This window comes from Sceloporus occidentalis, unplaced genomic scaffold (assembly GCF_023333645.1).
Source record: "Sceloporus occidentalis isolate IW3139 unplaced genomic scaffold, rSceOcc1.0.p SCAF_523, whole genome shotgun sequence".
NCBI lineage: Eukaryota > Metazoa > Chordata > Lepidosauria > Squamata > Phrynosomatidae > Sceloporus > Sceloporus occidentalis.
Genome location: NW_028317503.1, coordinates 101,182 through 120,552, shown reverse-complemented (window position 1 = coordinate 120,552; position 19,371 = coordinate 101,182). Strand labels below are relative to the sequence as shown.

Genomic DNA, 19,371 nt, shown 5'->3' with positions numbered 1-19,371 from the left:
CTTGGTTAGTGATAAAAGCCACAGTTACTCTACAAGGTGCTGAACGCGTCAGAATCTCAGACAGAGACAAACGCGTCGTACTCACTTATTCGCTGGCACATTCCTTGTCTGTTCTCCCTCTGCGCTGCGCGTCTCTTTTTTCTCCCAACATTCTCTCTCTCTCTCTTGGTGTCTCGGCGAGTAACAGTTAACCTTAACCTTCAGCTTCATCATGCTACACTGCCCTGCAGCATTTAAAGGGTGCTTATAAAAAATAAAACACTGATTTTTTAGGGATTCCTCGATAAACCCTTTGAGTGCCGGAGCGGTAGCCGCTCTCTCTCCCTTCCGACCCTCGTTGGGACCGCCCCTGTGACTCTGGGCCTGACGGGTTAAGTTCCTCCGCGGTAATAAATTAACAGGGATTTGTGTTCAAAATATTGAAAGTATAAACGACTCACTGCCGGTATCGCACGTTTTTGGCAGCGCTCGATTTCAGAAATATGTAATAACTCATTCTAATAACGCAGCGTTTAAAGATCTGCCCGGGTGGCATCGACATGCGCAGCGTCCCGCTTCTCTGGCGGTCTCTCTGACCGTCCTGTGACTCCTGCCACCAGTGGTGTATTGTTTGGGGGGTCCCTGTGCTGGGTCCCACCCTGAGTATTGCCCCCCCTTCTTCCCGTTGAGGTCTTATCCCGACGGTCCATCTCAGGAGGTCCAGCAGCAGAAGAGACAATACGCCGGCCGGCTGAGTGCAGACCTCGATGGGCCAGTTACAAGGCTACCAGTGGCCCATTGAGTGACCCTGGGGAGCCCGATTGCCCCAATAGCGAGATCCGCCCCCGTTAAGGCAGCACAGGTCGATCCAGGCCAGATTAAGCCATTTCGACTTCATGCAACCACACTCACTAATTCAAGTTTGTCCAGAAAAAAAAAATGTTGGGGAGGAAAAAAAATTGTGTGTATGTGTGTATGGAAAAAGCATTTTAAACTCGTAGATCGTTTTATTTTATGGATTCTGTAACATTTCTAAAATATTTTTATTTTGCTGAAAAAAAAGTGATAAAGCAATCAAAAAAAAAAAATCAAAAAAAAAGACTGGCCTGCTTAACCCGTTCACTGCCGAAGGGACCGGAATTGTATCGCAGCTGTTGCTGTTAGCCGTAAAGGGTTTTACAGGGTCCCCTATTTCAGGGGGTGAGGGCGACGGGTCGGCTGCAGCACATCGTGCTGGGGTTTGCTTCGTCTCCCACCTGCCAGTGAAAGGGTTAACTCAATGTATGACCCGAATTGGCCACTAAGCAGAACACTTTGAGTGTTTTGGGGTGAAAAAAGACAGAACTGCCACTTTATTTTGACTCTTTGCTTGTCACGTGCAGCTGCCGATACCCTTAATCCAGAGCAGAGGTTAGCAACTGCATCCCCCTCCGCCAGCCGATGGATTGGGTCTGAGGAATTCCCAGCACCCTCAGCCACAGAGGTTGTCTGAGAGTACTGGGAGTTGCAGCCCAGCAGGAGCCACAGTTGCCCCGCAATAGTTTAGAGAAAGTCCTGTTTCCGCGGACGGCAGGCGGACGGCGATGAGTCGTCAGCAGATACGAAACGGAAAAAATAATAAATGTTGATTTTTGATGCATTTTTCTGCATTTTCACATTTTCTTGATGTTTAATCATTTTGCCAAAGAAAATATTTCATCAATTATTGTAAATAACACTTTCCCAAAATCTCCCATAACGTTTCTGTGATGTATTGTCTTCCAGTTGCAATAAAAATTACCGAGTTGCATCATTTGGCGTTCGTGTTCTGGTTATTGAGATGGGATTTGTGTAAAAAACAAAACAAAAAAAAATGGCGGCCCCCCATTGGCCCACGTGTGGGATCCGCTGCGCTGCCGGACACGTGTAAGGAGATCCCGAAAGCCACTTGTCCAAATGCAACAGCCACGCGTATGGCTCTACCTCTCATTAGATCCGGACACCAAAGTATTTTAAGGAGCCCCAAACCTCCCAACGTGTCGCCGCCAGAGAGGGACACTTATTTTTAGGAGGAGTGGTTAGAGGCATGGATGGGGCGGGGCTATTTGTAAACACGGGTGAGGCATTTAGAAGAACCACCCCGCGATACCCTCATACTCTGAGTTGCTAGAAAAAAAAAAAAGGGCATCAGGAAGAAAGATGGCCATCACGGGAGGAAAAAGAGCCATCGGGGGAGGAAAGAGGGCCATCAAGGGAGGAAAGAAGGGCACGGGAGTTAGGGGGACCAGATAGGGACTGACGAAACAGACACTTGGGAGGAATGCCTTTTGGGTAGAAAATTGGTAAAAAAAATTGGTAGTAAAGCTATATTTGGTTGAGGAATGGAAAACTTACCCGATTTTCGTGAAACATCTGCGGGTCGGTGTTGGCTCTTGTTGTGTAACGATGTAACACAGATTGGCATCCGGGATGGTTTGTAAACTTCATTTCTCATCCAGTTTTCGGGATTTGGATAAAAGAAGACTTTTTCTGGATGCTGCTCAGCTCCATGACGCGCAATCTGGTGTAATAAGGACTGAAAATGCCTCCGCAAAGAGAACCCCGGAAAAGGGCAAGTAATCATGACTACAAGTGACCCAAGATGGAAGAAAATCTGCAGGATTTCTTCCTATTTATTTGTCCAATCCCTACTCCATAGAAAAAACATTTTCGACACCTTTAATTACCGCTCTAGCCCAGGCCAAACAAGCTAAGGGGTTAAACATACCTTTGTTCGCAGCTTATGGTGATGCGCGCTCGTTGGGGACTCTATGAATATTCATTGGGACTCCCAGGCTGATTTAAATGCTCGTCTCGTACCCACATCGAGACGTCATAAATTTCATGTGCGGTAAAAAGAGGCATAAGAGCGGGTAAAAGCCGAGTGACAGAGCCAGACATGGAGAGAGCCGGACTCTCGGGGAATTAAGTGGCCACTTCTCACGTCTCTATTCAAACCCAGCTAATAAATTCTCTTAATGGCCGACGGATGAACCTCTACGTGACCACCAAAAAAATTGCGACTTTTCAATCCCTTGAAAGCTCTTTGTGAATCTTAATCAAAAGGGAATATAGATACATCGAGACGTCCGTCTGTCCCGCCATAGATCAAGAGATGGACATGAATCAGACGTTGTATCCGTCCTCACCTTATAGGACCTTGTAGGCATCCGGTTATGAACTGGGCTCCTCTGCTGCCCTCGTGCCGAGGAGAGAGTCCCTCTCTGACGTTACCGTGTGAAAGTAAAGCGGCATCACTGATGTTTTGGGACAAGGATGGCACAGGCAGGCTGTTTGGGGGCAATTTTTTCTTACCCCAGATACCGCATAGAATCGCTGCTCTGTCTCGATGCCAACGTCTAAAGGTTTTTTTGTTTTTATCTATCCAGGTTTTAATTGAAAACCTGTCGTCCCCAGATAAAGCCGCCGATCCCTGAGGAAGACCTTTGAGGGCAGAAACGTTGGATACTTTTTTAGTTTGCATGGAATTATCTGGTTGTAATTCTGGGGCTCCCTATCCGATCTCCCCATTTATATTGCACCTCGTCTATTATTTTTATTAGATGTTTGATTTTATTCCTGGCACCACCAGCCGCCCGTCGGTGCGGTGAGCCTGTATTCGCCCAGCTGGGCTTATCATTTTCAACAGATTGCTAATGAAACAATACCCCCCAAATAATTCCCTAACCGGCCGCCTCTCTCTACCGGTAAGCGTTTCCATCAGGTATCCAGTGAGATTCCAGGCTGCCACTTAAACTTTTGCCGCCCCAAAGAGCCTAAATGGCGAGGGCCGCGCTTCACAGAGAAACGGCGGCATCAGACGGCGGAGGCATTGAGTGATCTGTTTAGATTTTCTCTTCCCCCGCGTGCCGGCACAGGGTTTGCCGCATCAATCAGCGCTGGGATTGCAGCAGCCGTCTGGAAATGGGGAATATCGCGAGTTGGTTTAAAAATCATTTGGAAACCTGGAAAATGAGAAATGTAACCCATTTCTTCGCGGAGACAGCAGACGGGTGTCTGGGAAGAAAGCTCTTTATAAGTAATACAAAAGGCTGTCGGTCATTCTTTGCTGCCGTCCTCGCTCTGTGAGTTGATGGGGGGTGGCTGGGGGGTAATTATCACAGCTGGAAACATTTAAATAGGCTGATTCTTACCAAATATTAACCCTTTAATAGACAATCATACAGGCCCTGTTGTAGTGACTCGTTAACTGTCTTTATGGAAACAGTGACTGGTCAGGAGGTAAAGATATTCTGAATAAAGTCACCTGTGTTCAAGCAGGGATTTTAAGATGTGATATAGCAGTGAGAAAAGCACTAATCAGGATGCCCAAATATCATTAAATTGGAGGAGAATATGAAGGAGTCGGCGCCAGACTCCAGAATCTGCCCCATTCACCCCGAGACTGGAGTAAAAACCCTGAGAGTCTGCCCCTTACACCCGAGACTGGGGTAAAAACCCTGAGAATCTGCCCATTCAGCTGCAGAGCTATATCCTAAGAGTTCCTTGATTGGTAATTACCCTGGTGTGGAAGAGGACCAGAGGTCAGCCTGAAAGCCAAACAAAATGTCTCTGTGAGTAAGGATGAGCCATGACCTGGGGCAGGGATCTGGGGGCCGGTCTGTACGCTCTCTCAGGCAGTGGGTCTGATGTATTTAGTACAATGTTATTCTAGCCAAAGCCTTAACTCTGCGACTCAGCTGGAGGGCGACTGAAACCGTTTCTTCCGGACGCAGAACCATAAATTTCATCCAACAAAGACCAACAATAGCATAAAACAAACAACACAAAAGCTTCTAATAGAGAAGAAGTAATGAGTCCCCCGTCTGAGGAGCTCGTCCTTCAGCAACAAACGGTTTGAGATAAACGCTAAACCCATCACCGGTCGGCTCACCGCAGACCCCAAATCTCAGGTGCTGCCCCTGACTCGCATTCTGACTTTCCTCAGTGTTAGAGAACGGGTGTTTTAGGGCATAAGCCGGGCTGTTTGATGAGATCACATTACGTTTTTTTGTTGTTTTTTTATCACTTTGTCTCGCGGAGATGAATTACCTGCAAAGTATTCTAATTCATGGAAATGCAACAGGTGCAACCTGCGAACTATCATCATTTATCATGAGACCTCACAGAGCCCCACGAGACCTCACACAGCACCCCATACAGAGCGTCACGAGGCCTCACAGAGCACCCCATACAGAGCACCACGAGACCTCACGGAGCCCCACATACAGGGTATCACATGACCTTGTTAAGCACCGTGTACGGGCATCACATAAAGGAAATAGAAGGCCGTTTGCCTAGTAGGGTGACCATATTTTATTCCTTCAGGGACACACTATGAAGCGCATGACATCACACACACACACAGGTGTATATATATTATATTATATATTATATTATAATATATACACCTGTGTGTGTGTGTGATGTCATGCGCTTCATAGTGTGTCTCTGAATGGCAGGAATAAAATATGGTCACCCCATGCGTTAGACATGCATTTTTAACTACATAATACGTACTTATCCCTCTAAGTAAAGACCTTGATTGAAATATGATTTCAAAATAACAGCTGAACTGGCAGTTAGCCCCTGCTGCCGAGATAGATATAGATATATAGATATATATATATATATATATATATATATATACCATATTGGCTCGAATATAGGCCGCACTTTTTCCCCCCACTTTAAGTCTTTAAAGTGGGGGTGCGGCCTATATTCGGGGTCTAGCGCCCGACGCCCGGGACATGCAGTTCCGGGCGCCGGGCAGGCAGCAGGCTTAGGATACAGATCCCCCGCAGCAGTGCAGGGGACCCGTATCCTACTCTCCGATACGCTTAGACAGCCTCCCCTGCCAGCACTTTCCACGGGGGGGGGGTGCCGGCACGGGAGGTTGTCTAAGCCCATCGTGCGGATGGTCACCGGCTGCGGAGGTTGTTTACCCGCATGGCCGCAGCCGGTGACCGTCCGCACGATGTGTTTTACCTCTGCCCCAAGACTTACCAGAGGAGACTCCCGGGTGTCTTGCGGGGCCGGCGGGGGACATCTACGCAATACGCGTATACAACTTCCGGTGCCGGCGCATCAGCTGAGTGCCGGGACCGGAAGTTGTATAAGCGTATTGCATAGATGTCCCCCGCCGGCCCAGCAAGACACCCGGGAGTCTGCTCTGGTAAGTCGGGGGGGGGCAGAGTGGCAGCATATCTCGGGGGGGGGGAGGACAGTGGCAGCATATCTCGGGGCGGGGGAGGAGGACAGTGGCAGCATATCTCGGGGGGGGAGACAGAGTGGCAGCATATCTCGGGGGGGGAGAGACAGAGTGGCAGCATATCTCGGGGGGGAGGACAGTGGCAGCATATCTCGGGGGGGAGGACAGTGGCAGCATATCTCGGGGGGGAGGACAGTGGCAGCATATCTCGGGGGGGGAGACAGAGTGGCAGCATGTTTTTTTGGTGCTTTTTTAAAGAAAAAAACTTTTTCTTTAAAAAAGCACCAAACTTTTAGGGTACGGCCTATATACGGGGGCGGCCTATATCCGAGCCAATACGGTATATATATATATATATTATATATATATATATATATATATATATATATATACACACATACATATTACACCCTGCTGCCGATATATATATATATATATATATTAGACCCTGCCGCCGATGTATATTAATATTAGCCCCTGCCGTCAACATATATATATATATAAATATTAGAACCTGCTGCCAATACATTTTATATTGAAAAACTTGGACCCTACGCAAGCATTTCCCTGGGCCCCGGTCCACGCTCCCTAGCATGCAATCACTCCCTCCACTACCACACCAAAAAAATAAAATAAAAAAAATTGCCACACTGAATCAGAATCAGACATACAAATCCTGTATTTGCAGCTATACATAAATAAGGTATGGAAACATAGCATTGCAGGCATAGATCAGCAGAATAAACACACAAACCCAGCATTGCAGGTATAGATCAACTGTAATTCACATAAAAACTCACCATTAAACCTAAATTACAGGCACAGATCACAGGTCGCACGCCTCAAACGTCAGCCCTGGCGCCCACATAGAACCTGACCAGCACCCAGATAAAAAAAACACCGGACTTGCCATCTTTGTCCCCGAACTACCCGGCCTGTGCCATCTTTCCACAAATAAATTATACATCTATGATACACACAAACATTTTTACTCACATAATTTATTCACACAATCATTTACTCTCTCACTCATTCAAACAAATCATTTACAAATTCATTAATTCATTCTCACTCATTCAGACACATTAATTATCTCACTCACTCTTTATTTTAATATTCTTACCACCCCCTCTTCTCACTATCTACCCCTCTCCCCCCCTTTGAAGTTTACTTACCTTGCAGACGTCCTGCGGTGGGAGCGGGAGGCCTCTGCCGCGGCGTACGCTGTTTCACTGCCGAGCGCCGGCATATGACGTCATCTTACGGCGCTCAGCATGAAACACCGGCACCGCGACCGAGGCCATCATGGTAGGTGTAGGAGAGATAATAAACTACCCGGAACCTTCCCTCTACTGGGGAGAAAGAACCAATAATAGATGGGAATAATCCAGGGGGAGTTGTTGAGTTTAGTGCCGGCAGAAGCCCCCAGAATAAAACGCTGAGTATAAGGACGATCGGCGGGGCCTATCGCGAGTCTTTAGAACGATACAAAGTAACCAATTCCGGATCCATGTAACTAAACGCTACGTGTGGCCCCTGGTTGGAGAGCCCTGTAACCTGAGCGTTTGGCAGCATATCATGTGCTCTGTGCTGAGGTTAATGAAAAATTCCGAAAACTTTCCTTTTTTTTAACGTTTAACAAGAAAGTTTGCAGTGAAAAAAACTCAATCCGTAAGGGCAGGAAGGGAGTCACGCTGCGCCTGGCATACGGGGAGTGATTCGGGGGCGCCACCTGCTGGTGAGAGGGATTACTGCGCCTGGCATACGGGGAGAGTGATTCGGGGGCGCCACCTGCTGGTGAGAGGGATTACTGCAGCCTCCAACAGGTTGATACTTTGTAAACTCAGCTGTTATTATTAGCCTTTAACCCACTGAGTGCCAGAAATGAGTTTCACAACAGCCTGGGCTGGTGTTCCAGTGTAGGGCCTTGTATTATTTAAATAACTGAACCCAAGCATGGTGCCGCAAAGTGGAGCTTGTTAGTAGCTGTTATCTAAAGGGAGAGGAGTCAGGGAGAAGGGGGCAATTGGACAGCAAGTGAGAAATTCAAACGTTCTGGTGGGGCTCAAGAGTAAAAAGGTTTCAGAGGTAGGCATCTGGTTTGAGATGGAGCCTTCACTACCCCTCCATTCTTTAGCACAACCTCCAAGGTTAGTATCCCATTACAATGCGCCCCCGGGTGTTAATTTTACTTTGCCCCTTTTGGTGGCTAGGTATTCTTTTTCTCCCGCCGGTAAAGCCAGAGCTTTCGTTATTAACCACACAACAGAAGCCGTGACAGAAGCTTTAATGATGAGACAGATTTACATCTGGATCAAGCAGCACCTTGTTATTTGGAGGAGACCACTCTGGATTTCAGGGTGCACACAACGCCATCGCGGGGTCTTAGGGTTCCTGTATCCATGATGCCGAAGGACTGGCCGGGGACGAGTTCAAACTCAAAGCGCTGAATAAGTTTGCTCAGGACGACCTTAGCCTCCAGCTGCCCAGAGAAGCGAGGAGAAAAAGAGAAGCCGGTGAGCCCTGATGCCAAATCACCAAATACTCAAACTGCATTTTTACCAAATACCAACTCCTGCCCATTTTCTTCATGAAAACTTAAATCACATGATGTATAGAATATGGAAGTTACGTGGAGAACTCGTCCTCATGTAGGGCTGAGTTCCACAAGTAGGATGAGGCTGGGATCAGGTGACATTTTTAGGGCGTTAAGAAATCGTGAGAAATACTTCACCTGGGAGAACACTTGCCCCAGACAGGAACGCGGACCCAACGCAAACGGGAAGTAGCAGTAATACGGTCTGAAAAAGAGCAGATCGACCAACTAACACCGAGCGTCATGTGACAGCAGAAAGCGCTTCTGATCAGACAGACGGACAGACGGACACGGGCTTTAAACACACAGAACTCACTTTTCGGCTGATGGATGAAATCTTTCTGGGTCAAACTTGAATGGATCTGGAAAGAATTTAGCCATCCTCCCCATGACGTAGGTACTAAACTGCACGGAAACACATCATATTCCAGTTACCCCAAAACTGAAACCAAGCTTAGGGGACCCCTTAATATCCCTTATGGGAAACATGGCCTTATACCCATTTCATGATTACCAACCACAGTATGGCCGATCCCATTACATCCACACATTTTCACTTTCAGTGCAGATACGGGCAGCAGAGACTGCTGATCATAAAACGTATGGCTCAGGGCCAGATCCAGAACCTAATATCAGGAGGGGCACTCACAATAACACACACGCTAACACACACACAAACACACACACACACCAAGGCACTCAGCACTAACACAGATGTACACACACACACGCTAACACACTCCCAGACACTCACACACACACCAAGGCACTCAGCACTAACACAGATGTACACACACACACGCTAACACACTCCCAGACACTCACACACACACACCAAGGCACTCAGCACTAACACAGATGTACACACACACGCTAACACACTCCCAGACACTCACACACACACACCAAGGCACTCAGCACTAACACAGATGTACACACACACGCTAACATATCCAGACACACAGACATTAACACTTACCCTAATGCCCTGACATGCACACTAACACACCCAGCCAGACACTCAACACTAACACACAGCCAGCCAGACACTCAACACTAACACACAGCCAGCCAGACACTCAACACTAACACACAGCCAGACACTCGCATTAACATACCTAGATACACAGAGTCACGCATGCTAGCATATCCAGAGGCACAGACACTTACACAACCAGACACATTAACACAACTGAACACACAGACTCAAACACACTGTAACATACCTAGACTCTCACACACACACACACACACACACACCTCTGCCTTCTCCTTGAAATTAGGGACATTAAGAGGTACGTTATCTTTCTCGCAGGAGGAAATTCCCCTGGATCCGCTTATGGTATGGCTGCAGCTCATGCCCTCTGCAGACTCCCAACGCACACATGAATAAACACATCTAGGGGAAAGGGCTGTAGAGAAGTGGAACAGCCTCCCAGCAGAAGTGGTAGAGGGTAATACAGTGAGGGTATTAAACATGCATGGGATAGACATACGGCTCCTGAATCTAAGTCGAGACCAACGACTGGTTAAGGTTTGAGTCGTTACAGCAGGAGAAACGGTCAGATTCTATGTCAGGATTTGGTCCTTTTTGGAAAGATAAATGTTTATTGCGTAGGATTTGGCTTCACCAAACATCAGAGAACTTACAGTGATGGCCACTCCTTTGGGAATCCGAATTCCTTCGATCACTGTATCTTCCACAACGTAACGATTGGTCCCTGGCCCCGGGGGGTAAAATCTCAGGGATTCCTTTAAAACCTGTGACCAGACATAAAGAAAGGCTAGACTGTAAGCTCTTGTGGGCAGGGCCCTCCCCTCCCCACCTGTGGTTTCTGTAAGTCAAATTGTTATGTTATATGCTACTTGTTATGGACTATCTACTTATTGTACAGCGCTACAGAATATGACGGGGCTATATAAAACAATAATTAATAATATTCTGTCCTGCGTCTCTCCTCATCCCCCGCCCTCCAATCCCACGTCTCACCTGAGTCATATATTTGAGGTTCGTTATGTCTTCAAAGTTGATATCGCGTCTGAATCCCAGGACTTCATCCACCTCCTCCCTGAGCCTGGAATAGCAACATTTAGCACCGTCTTAAAATAATATTAACAAACCTCATTAGGCTCAGCCTCAGCCGGCTAATACATTCACACCTCTTACACATATTTCAGGAGAGGAACCGGAGGAAGCAGACGCCGCCCGGTAGCAGGAGCCCAATTACTCTCAGGACACCATTATTGGGGGTCCCAGTTATGCGACTTTAGCGTTAACTTCTGATTTTAACCTTTTCCTCCCCGCAGAGTTTTTATGTTCAGAAATTGGATCTCGTCACCCCTTCGCTTCATTAGGGGGAAAAAACGAAATCCCAGATACATTGTATATGTTACTCAATCAGCCAATGACTATGGTGCAAGGATTTAAAGGGATCTTATCACTATGGCAACAAATTAAATGGATCAGAACCAAGAAGGATTTTTTCCCTGTTGTGGCATAATCGGTAATTGCCCCAAGTAGGGTTTTTTGCCTTTGTTGGACCAACTTTAGAACTAGATAGGTGTGAAAGGTTGAACTTGATGGACTGAAGTCTTTTTTCAACCTACTATACATTCCATAAATTGCTATGGCGATAAGACCAGAACGTTTTGCACCAGAATCACTTTTATACACAACGCTCGACTTGCTTATTGTATAGAACCGTGAAGAAGAAGATGGCACATTAATTCATTCCAACACTTGGTCATGTGATTAACATACAAGGAGAAACACGCTAATAAATAAATAAAGATAACACATTCATCTATATAAATATACAAACTAACATTCAAAAGTTTGGGGTCACTGAGCTGTTTTCATGGAAAACAAGGAAATTTCTGTCTGTAACGTAATTACAAAAGGGTTTTCTAACCATCAATTATCCTTTTAAACTTGGATCAGCGAACACGACGTGCCATTGGAACCCAGGAGTGATAGGAGTGATAAAGGGCCATTGGAACCCAGGAGTGATGGGAGTGATAAAGGGCCATTGGAACACAGGAGTGATGGGAGTGATAAAGGGCCATTGGAACACAGGAGTGATAGGAGTGATAAAGGGCCATTGGAACCCAGGAGTGATGGGAGTGATAAAGGGCCATTGGAACACAGGAGTGATGGGAGTGATAAAGGGCCATTGGAACACAGGAGTGATGGGAGTGATAAAGGGCCATTGGAACATGGGAGTGATAAAGGGCCATTGGAACACAGGAGTGATAAAGGGCCATTGGAACACAGGAGTGATGGGAGTGATAAAGGGCCATTGGAACACAGGAGTGATGGGAGTGATAAAGGGCCATTGGAACACAGGAGTGATGGGAGTGATAAAGGGCCATTGGAGCACAGGAGTGATGGGAGTGATAAAGGGCCATTGGGACATAGGAGTGATGGGAGTGATAAAGGGCCATTGGAACACAGGAGTGATGGGAGTGATAAGAGGCCATTGGAACACAGGAGTGATGGGAGTGATAAAGGGCCATTGGAACATGGGAGTGATGGGAGTAATAAAGGGCCATCGGAACACAGGAGTGATGGGAGTGATAAAGGGCCATTGGAACACAGGAGTGACGGGAGTGATAAAGGGCCATTGGAACACAGGAGTGATGGGAGTGATAAAGGGCCTCTGTACGACATTAACCCCATTTACGCTGGATTCCTGATCCATTTCATGTTATTTTGATGGACAAAATGTCCTTTTCTTTCATTTGTTATAATTATTTAAGAATAAATATAATAATCACATGGACAAACTCAGCTCTGGAGGACGGCCCCCTGCTGGCTATATCTGGGACGAACAGATTTTATGCAGAGAGGTTAATAATATGTATTGAATTATATAGCACCATCATATTCTGCGGTGCGGTACAACACGCTCGCGGTAAAATAAGCACAATTTTTCACATGTGATCATGTTTTACATTTTCCTTGGAAATAATCACATTGATAAAACAGTTTAACCTGCTCATTGCCAGATTCGTTGTCTTCCTCCCCATGACATACCTTTGTGTTATTTCAGGTTGTCTGCACAGTTCCATGACCGTGAACGACAGCTGGTTGGCCGTAGTCTCTTGTCCTGTAAAAGACACATTGCCCATAGTTTTATTCAGCGGGACCTTGCAGGGATCGATACAAATTAGCTACAAAGTAACACTTATCAATGTATCTAGATTGTAAGCCTGCAAGCCAAGCCCTAATGTATGGTTCATCATAGTCTGCAGGTTCCCTTTGAATGTAGTGACTGTAAGAAGACACGTGGGAATTGTTGGCACTATATAAATAATACATGATTAATAATAATGTATGATTAATTATTATTAATAACGGCAATAATAAACATTGACTAATACTACGAATAAAATGTATTATTATTAATAACAATAACAACAACTAATGATAATAAAATGTATTCCTATAACGCAGGGTAAGCTCACTGCCCATTAAATCCTCTATACGTATCCCGCTTTATATATAATTTATGCTCCTGGTGCGCTTACAGACATATATATATATATAGTAAATCCAGAGAGGGTCTCATCTCTCAGCGTCCCCCCAAACTCACCGGCTACGAAGAACGTACAAAAGTTGTCCAGCATGACTTCGTCATCCAAACCGTTCTCCTGCTCTGAGCGACGGGGAGGAAAAGCAATGTGAAAAACATGTTTTTTGGGGTATTAAAGGTCCGGTGATCTTAAAGGTTGCGAGGGGCCGATTCAACACAGACAATGCATTTAAACATGCGCCGAGGAGCGCCGCTTCTATCTGTTTCCACAAAGGGGTGTGATTTAGGTCTGTCCACCATCATCCCACGTTAGTTGCATCTCTAGTAGCACTATAGCCCTCGATCTCCTCCATGCCTTTCTCCTTTATCACAGGTTTATCTTATCTGTATTACACCTCTGGTTATGGAAGCTCTATATATTCTGGTTCTTCCTCACACGAAATGCTTTCATCATGCATCGGGATATGACATCATATGGCGGCCCCAGAAAGGCTCGGAGCAGAGGAAGAGGTGCAGGAGTGGCTGCCCCGGCCTAGCACAGACCACAGTAATCTCGCCTATGGGCCCATTGAGATGAGGGGCACGGAGAGTCCTATTACCCAACAGGGGAATCTTTGAGGCGTCACACACATCAGAAGACGAGAAAAAACAAAGGATCTGACATCCCTTTGTCTCCTCAGGACTCCTATCCATCATCAGCTGAAGTCAAGGGCCAGCCCTAAGCGTTCCAGCACCCTGGGGAGACCTGCTGCCCCCTCCTGCTTACTAACATGGGAGAGAACAGGGCACCGGCACCCGCCAGCTCAGGCATTGACATGAATAGAAAGTATTAAGACACACGGTGACATATAGAGGGTTACCAGCGCTCTGTAGGATTTTGGTCAGTATGTCCTTGGGTAATTCCTCCCCGTTCAGCATGGCCTGCTTCCTTTTACCGATACATTCCCTTCCGGTTTTACGCAGGAGCTCAACACTTTCGTGCACCTCCCTCACAAAAGCCCGGTGTTTCGGCAAGTACTGAAAGAAAAGAGACACTCGGCGGGGTTTGTTAAAGTGAAGCAGTAACCACATGGAGCTCAGAACGCACCGAAGGGTCTTCCCATCCATGGACCTCCTCCAGCGGTCTCCAGGTTGGGATTTCAGGGTCTGCTGCATGAGCACAGGTGGAATTCATTTAGGTTATGGAGAAATTAATCTATTCTCCTTTTGGTTATATGGCAACAGATCCCGAAAACCCATCCGGTAGAGCCGGCGGCGGCAGGTGGAAGGTCTAAGTGTCTTGGAAATAATGGCCGATGTGGTCCCCCCGCTACGCAATTATAACACATTTATGTGTCACAAACTGGGAATGTCAGCCAATAATTTGGAAATTCCATAAATTCCTGAATAATTGTCAGAATCTTCTGGTTATAAGGCCACGAGTCTCGCGAGGAACGATGGTCTCACCTCCATGAAGGGGTCCTGCATGTAATGCATCATTCCCTTGAGGGCGGTGGTGATGGCGCCAGGAAAATCGCTCTTATTTCCTTCAACTAAATCCAGTTCCATCCCGAACGCAACCTGCAACCACAACAAGGAGAACCGGCTGAAAATGACTGTGAATAAAGTTCAATATGGGCGGTATAGCCTTAATATCGCTCACAGCGTCCGTGGCAAAGTTCTCCGAGCGACCCAGCTTCACCTGATCAGAAAATGTTACGTCTTTAAGCCCTCAGGACACCGCATCGTGATCCCGCACGTATACGGGCCTTGTCGTGAAGGGGTTAATACAGATCTCTCTATTTTAGGTTTTCAGCTTGATTTTGGAATGTTGATTATTTGATGTTGTTGGGTTACCGTTTCTCGTAACATTGCAACTATACAATAATGCCACACAACATTTAAAGTTCCAAGTTTTGGGTTTTCCCCCCCTAAAATGTAGCAATAAAAAAAAAAAAAATAAAAAAAATAAAAAAAAAGCAGAGAGGGGCTGAGGGATATTTTTACACGATGCGGACCAAAGCGAGGACACCGGTTACACTCCTGCTTCGTTGTGCAAGAAGCGAACGCGACCTTTCTACACAGGTCATAAAGAGGATCAAAGGTAGAGATAAGTCAGAGATCAAACCGTAAAAACGATTTCTTCATCCCTCGTATCAGATTATAAATCTTTTTCAGAAATATCGATCTGTAGTCATTTTGCCCCATAATATGATGTTTTCAGGGACCTGCATATCAGCCGTTTGTATGATTCTCGCTCTGTTATCTGATCCCCGATCTACTAAACACCCCGACTCCTTATCATACTGCCTGTGGGGGACAATAGAATGGCTCAGTCTTAGTCTCCCTTCTGGACACTCTGACAAAGTCTGGGGGTTATATTACTGTATACAGCACGGGGGGGTCATTACTGTTTACAGCGCCGGGCTCAGTGATGGAGGCGAGAAGTTTCTACTGACCTTGGTGATGACGTCCAGGGTGACGCAGTTGATGAGTTTGTGTAAACTCACTGCTTCTTTGGCTTCTGCTTTCTCTTCCAATTGTTCCATCAGGAATTCAGCCTTTTCATTAAACACTTTGAACATCTGCATCAGGTACCTGTCGGGAACACACACTAGTGGCCCTGCTTCCAGCTATTGACAATGGGTGTCCATCTTCCCTAAGTGAATGGTTATTAAGATCTCCAAGTTGATAATAAATACCAAATGTAAGCCGAACAGCCTCCCAGCAGAAGTGGTAGAGGGTAATACAGTGAGGGTATTAAACATGCATGGGATAGACATACGGCTCCTGAATCTAAGACGAGACCAACGACTGATAAAGGTTTGAGTCTTTACAGCAGGAGAAACTGGCGACTAGACGGGGGCCGGATGGGGCCGATCTGCCGGTGGGTTCTCCCATCTGCCTATACCCCGAGCTTTGCGGACTCACTGTTTACTGAATGCGGGATCCATGATGCGCCGCTGTTTGTACCAATGATCGTGGTCTGGATCGGTTATCAATCCCCTGCCCATGAACCTAATGAGAGGAGGGATGGGAGATGAATCTGCCGCCATCACACATTAAAGAAACGTAAAGGATTCGCAGACTCTCGCCCACAAACACATTCGGAACGTACCTTTTTCCGAACAAACCGGAAAGCCGATTGTATGTGTACGGATCTTTGGGATATTTGGGGTTCATCAGATATTCCTAGAAATCAATCAGATAATAGAGAACGATGAGATTCTGTTTGCCAGATAAAAGTCAGAAAAAAAAAAAATGTATGTTTATTTATTTATTTTTAAAGAAATTCCAGTGAATTCAGGAGCAGGAGGAGAATAAACTCATTTTAACTCTTATTATAAGTAATCAATGCACTCAAATTAGCATAAAGATTAATGATTTTACGCCTTCTCTGGATCTACATGGAGAAGAAACGATATATCAGTAACTTCTATTCATGCCACGTACTGCTTACACACACACACACATATACATATATATATATATATATACACACACACACATACATAGTATGTAATAACTCATACAGTGGTCAGGGTGTGAATACATTAAGAAAGGAGGTCCCTGCCCTGCAGATCTCACAATACCTCGGCATTGTAGGCAATATGTACAGGGAAGCGGGTAATAGTTACTGACCCGTACAGGGAGCGGGGTAATAGTTACTGACCCGTACAGGGAGCGGGGTAATAGTTACTGACCCGTACAGGGAAGGGGGTAATAGCTACTGACCCGTACAGGGAAGGGGGTAATAGCTACTGACCTGTACAGGGAAGGGGGTAATAGTTACTGACCCGTACAGGGAAGGGGGTAATAGTTACTGACCCGTACAGGGAAGGGGGTAATAGTTACTGACCCGTACAGGGAAGGGGGTAATAGCTACTGACCCGTACAGGGAAGGGGGTAATAGTTACTGACCCGTACAGGGAAGCGGGTAATAGTTACTGACCCGTACAGGGAGCGGGGTAATAGTTACTGACCCGTACAGGGAAGGGGGTAATAGCTACTGACCCGTACAGGGAAGGGGGTAATAGCTACTGACCTGTACAGGGAAGGGGGTAATAGTTACTGACCCGTACAGGGAAGGGGGTAATAGTTACTGACCCGTACAGGGAAGGGGGTAATAGCTACTGACCTTCACAGACTCCGGGCAGGTGGAGGTTATCATGACGCGATGAAGAGTGTTAATCCTGAATACCGGACCATACTCTTCTGCACTAGAAGAAGAGACATTGGGGGCTGATCAGAACCACTAGGCGGTATTGGTTGCCTGTTGGATTTTATGGCTGATCCGGTTGGGTTTCCACCAACTCAGCTGAGAGGTAACGGCAGGAATCTACTCCATCCATCCTCTCAGTAGAGGAAAAATAGAAATTTCTATACGGCATAAACATAACTACAGGCTTGTGACAAGTTATGAGACTTACAACTGCAGGAAGAGATCGTGGATCAGCTTATCATTCTCCATTGCTTTTTTTAGAGTGGGAATGTGCCCCAGGAGAAAGCTGTGAAGATGAGAATCAGAAATCAGCGCTTCATTCATTCATTCACACCGGGGGGTGCGGTGTCAGAATTCCCAGACTACACGAAAAGGTTAGAGAATCCCCTTCCAACCCCGACGCGGTTGCGGTCGCACCTTTATCACAAACCTCAGTGTGGATATGGAGCCAACGTGTTACCTGGTTATAATTATTATTTATTGTTTTTATATAGCGCCGCCATATTCCGTGGCGCTGTACAGTGGGTGGTTTAACGGAATGTCACTCACCTGTCTCGCGGCGGCCCCGGGATGTGGTCAAACTTCATGTGAATGTACTGAACGTAAGCGCAATATGCCAGAAAGAGCACCCCGGCTACTGCCGCCGCCAGCAGCAGCAGATAGAAGGCCCACTGGAACACGACCGAGAGCCACATGCTTCCCCGGAGCTGCAAGAAGATGCCGAGAAGGTCACAACCGCGACCACACAAATCTTATATACCATTTCTTGCGGTCTATTAGTTTTATTTCAGCATGCTTTTGTCACTGTTATCAATTAGCAATACATAAATATATAATAAATGAATCATAACGTCATGCAATTTATAAAGCGCTATATTTTTTATGAAAGATTCAAAACAGTAACTAATCTTTGACCATTTAGTTGGTACTAGTGGCAGTGTGGCACTCCTTGGGCCTTGGCTGGTCAGATCACCCTCACGACGAGTGAGTCTGTAAGTCGCAGACTCACCGCGCAGCAGGGAAGAAACTCAGACCTCTGACCACCCCAACTGAATTGCGGCGCTCAGCCAATCCTCTAGGCGGAGCAACGCGACTAAAAAAAAAAAGTCATCATACACGGGACCCCTGAAGCCACAATTTACTGCCACTAATCCCTTTTTAATAAAATACGCAGGTTGAAATAGAGGAAATAACACAATACCTTTACTTTTGCTCTCACTGATTTCTGGGCCTCTGAAGCGACTACAAATTCAGGAGGGCGTTTTATCTCTGGATAAGTAAAAATTAAATAGTTCAATTTAGTCCTACAGAAAGTAAAAGGCCAGAAAACAGATGACTAAATACACACCAGGACAGGATCTGCCACCCAGACACACACACACACACGGACAGACTCTGCCACACCGACACCAAACACACACCAGGACAGGCTCTGCCACACCGACACCAAACACACACACGGACAGACTCTGCCACACCGACACCAAACACACACACCAGGACAGGCTCTGCCACACCGACACCAAACACACACACCAGGACAGGCTCTCCCACACCGACACCAAACACACACACCAGGACAGGCTCTGCCACACCGACATTTCCTTGGGTCCTGCTCCACGCTCCCTAGCATACAATCACTCCCTCCGCTACCAAAAGAATTGCCACACTGACTGCAGATTAGAGGAAGACTGTAAGAGTCAGTGCAGTCTTCCCCCCCCTTCTCACCCTGACCATGACTTTGAGAGGTCCTCTACTCTGAAATCATTCCCAGTCCCTTTGTCCCTCATTCACTAAGCCATACCACACCTTTCCTTCCTCCCTGTGAACT

At 46.5% G+C, this 19,371-nt stretch overlaps 1 protein-coding gene across 1 annotated transcript; it reads right to left on the bottom strand.

The window, feature by feature from the left end:
• Positions 1–8,537: 8,537 nt before the first annotated feature.
• Positions 8,538–18,235, bottom strand: LOC149271423 (cholesterol 24-hydroxylase-like). The gene is made up of 15 exons (XM_089507440.1): positions 18,090–18,235; positions 17,749–17,826; positions 17,457–17,538; positions 16,437–16,510; positions 16,250–16,336; positions 15,778–15,916; positions 14,786–14,899; positions 14,200–14,356; positions 13,400–13,462; positions 12,841–12,913; positions 10,795–10,879; positions 10,455–10,565; positions 9,121–9,209; positions 8,943–9,009; positions 8,538–8,690 (listed from the first exon to the last, which is right to left on the bottom strand). Exons 1-15 carry the CDS (start codon positions 18,233–18,235, stop codon positions 8,538–8,540), a joined length of 1,518 nt encoding a protein of 505 aa, XP_089363566.1.
• Positions 18,236–19,371: the final 1,136 nt, after the last annotated feature.

Bases quoted from the DNA above. Each gene is read 5' to 3' on its own strand.
- LOC149271423 (XM_089507440.1), bottom strand. From the start codon at position 18,235: ATGTGGCTCTCGGTCGTGTTCCAGTGGGCCTTCTATCTGCTGCTGCTG. The intron at 16,337-16,436 runs GTACGTTCCGAA...TCCTCTCATTAG, and splicing joins TCCGGTTTGTTCGGAAAAAG to GTTCATGGGCAGGGGATTGA. The intron at 12,914-13,399 runs GTGAGTTTGGGG...TGTCTTTTACAG, and splicing joins TTGTACGTTCTTCGTAGCCG to GACAAGAGACTACGGCCAAC.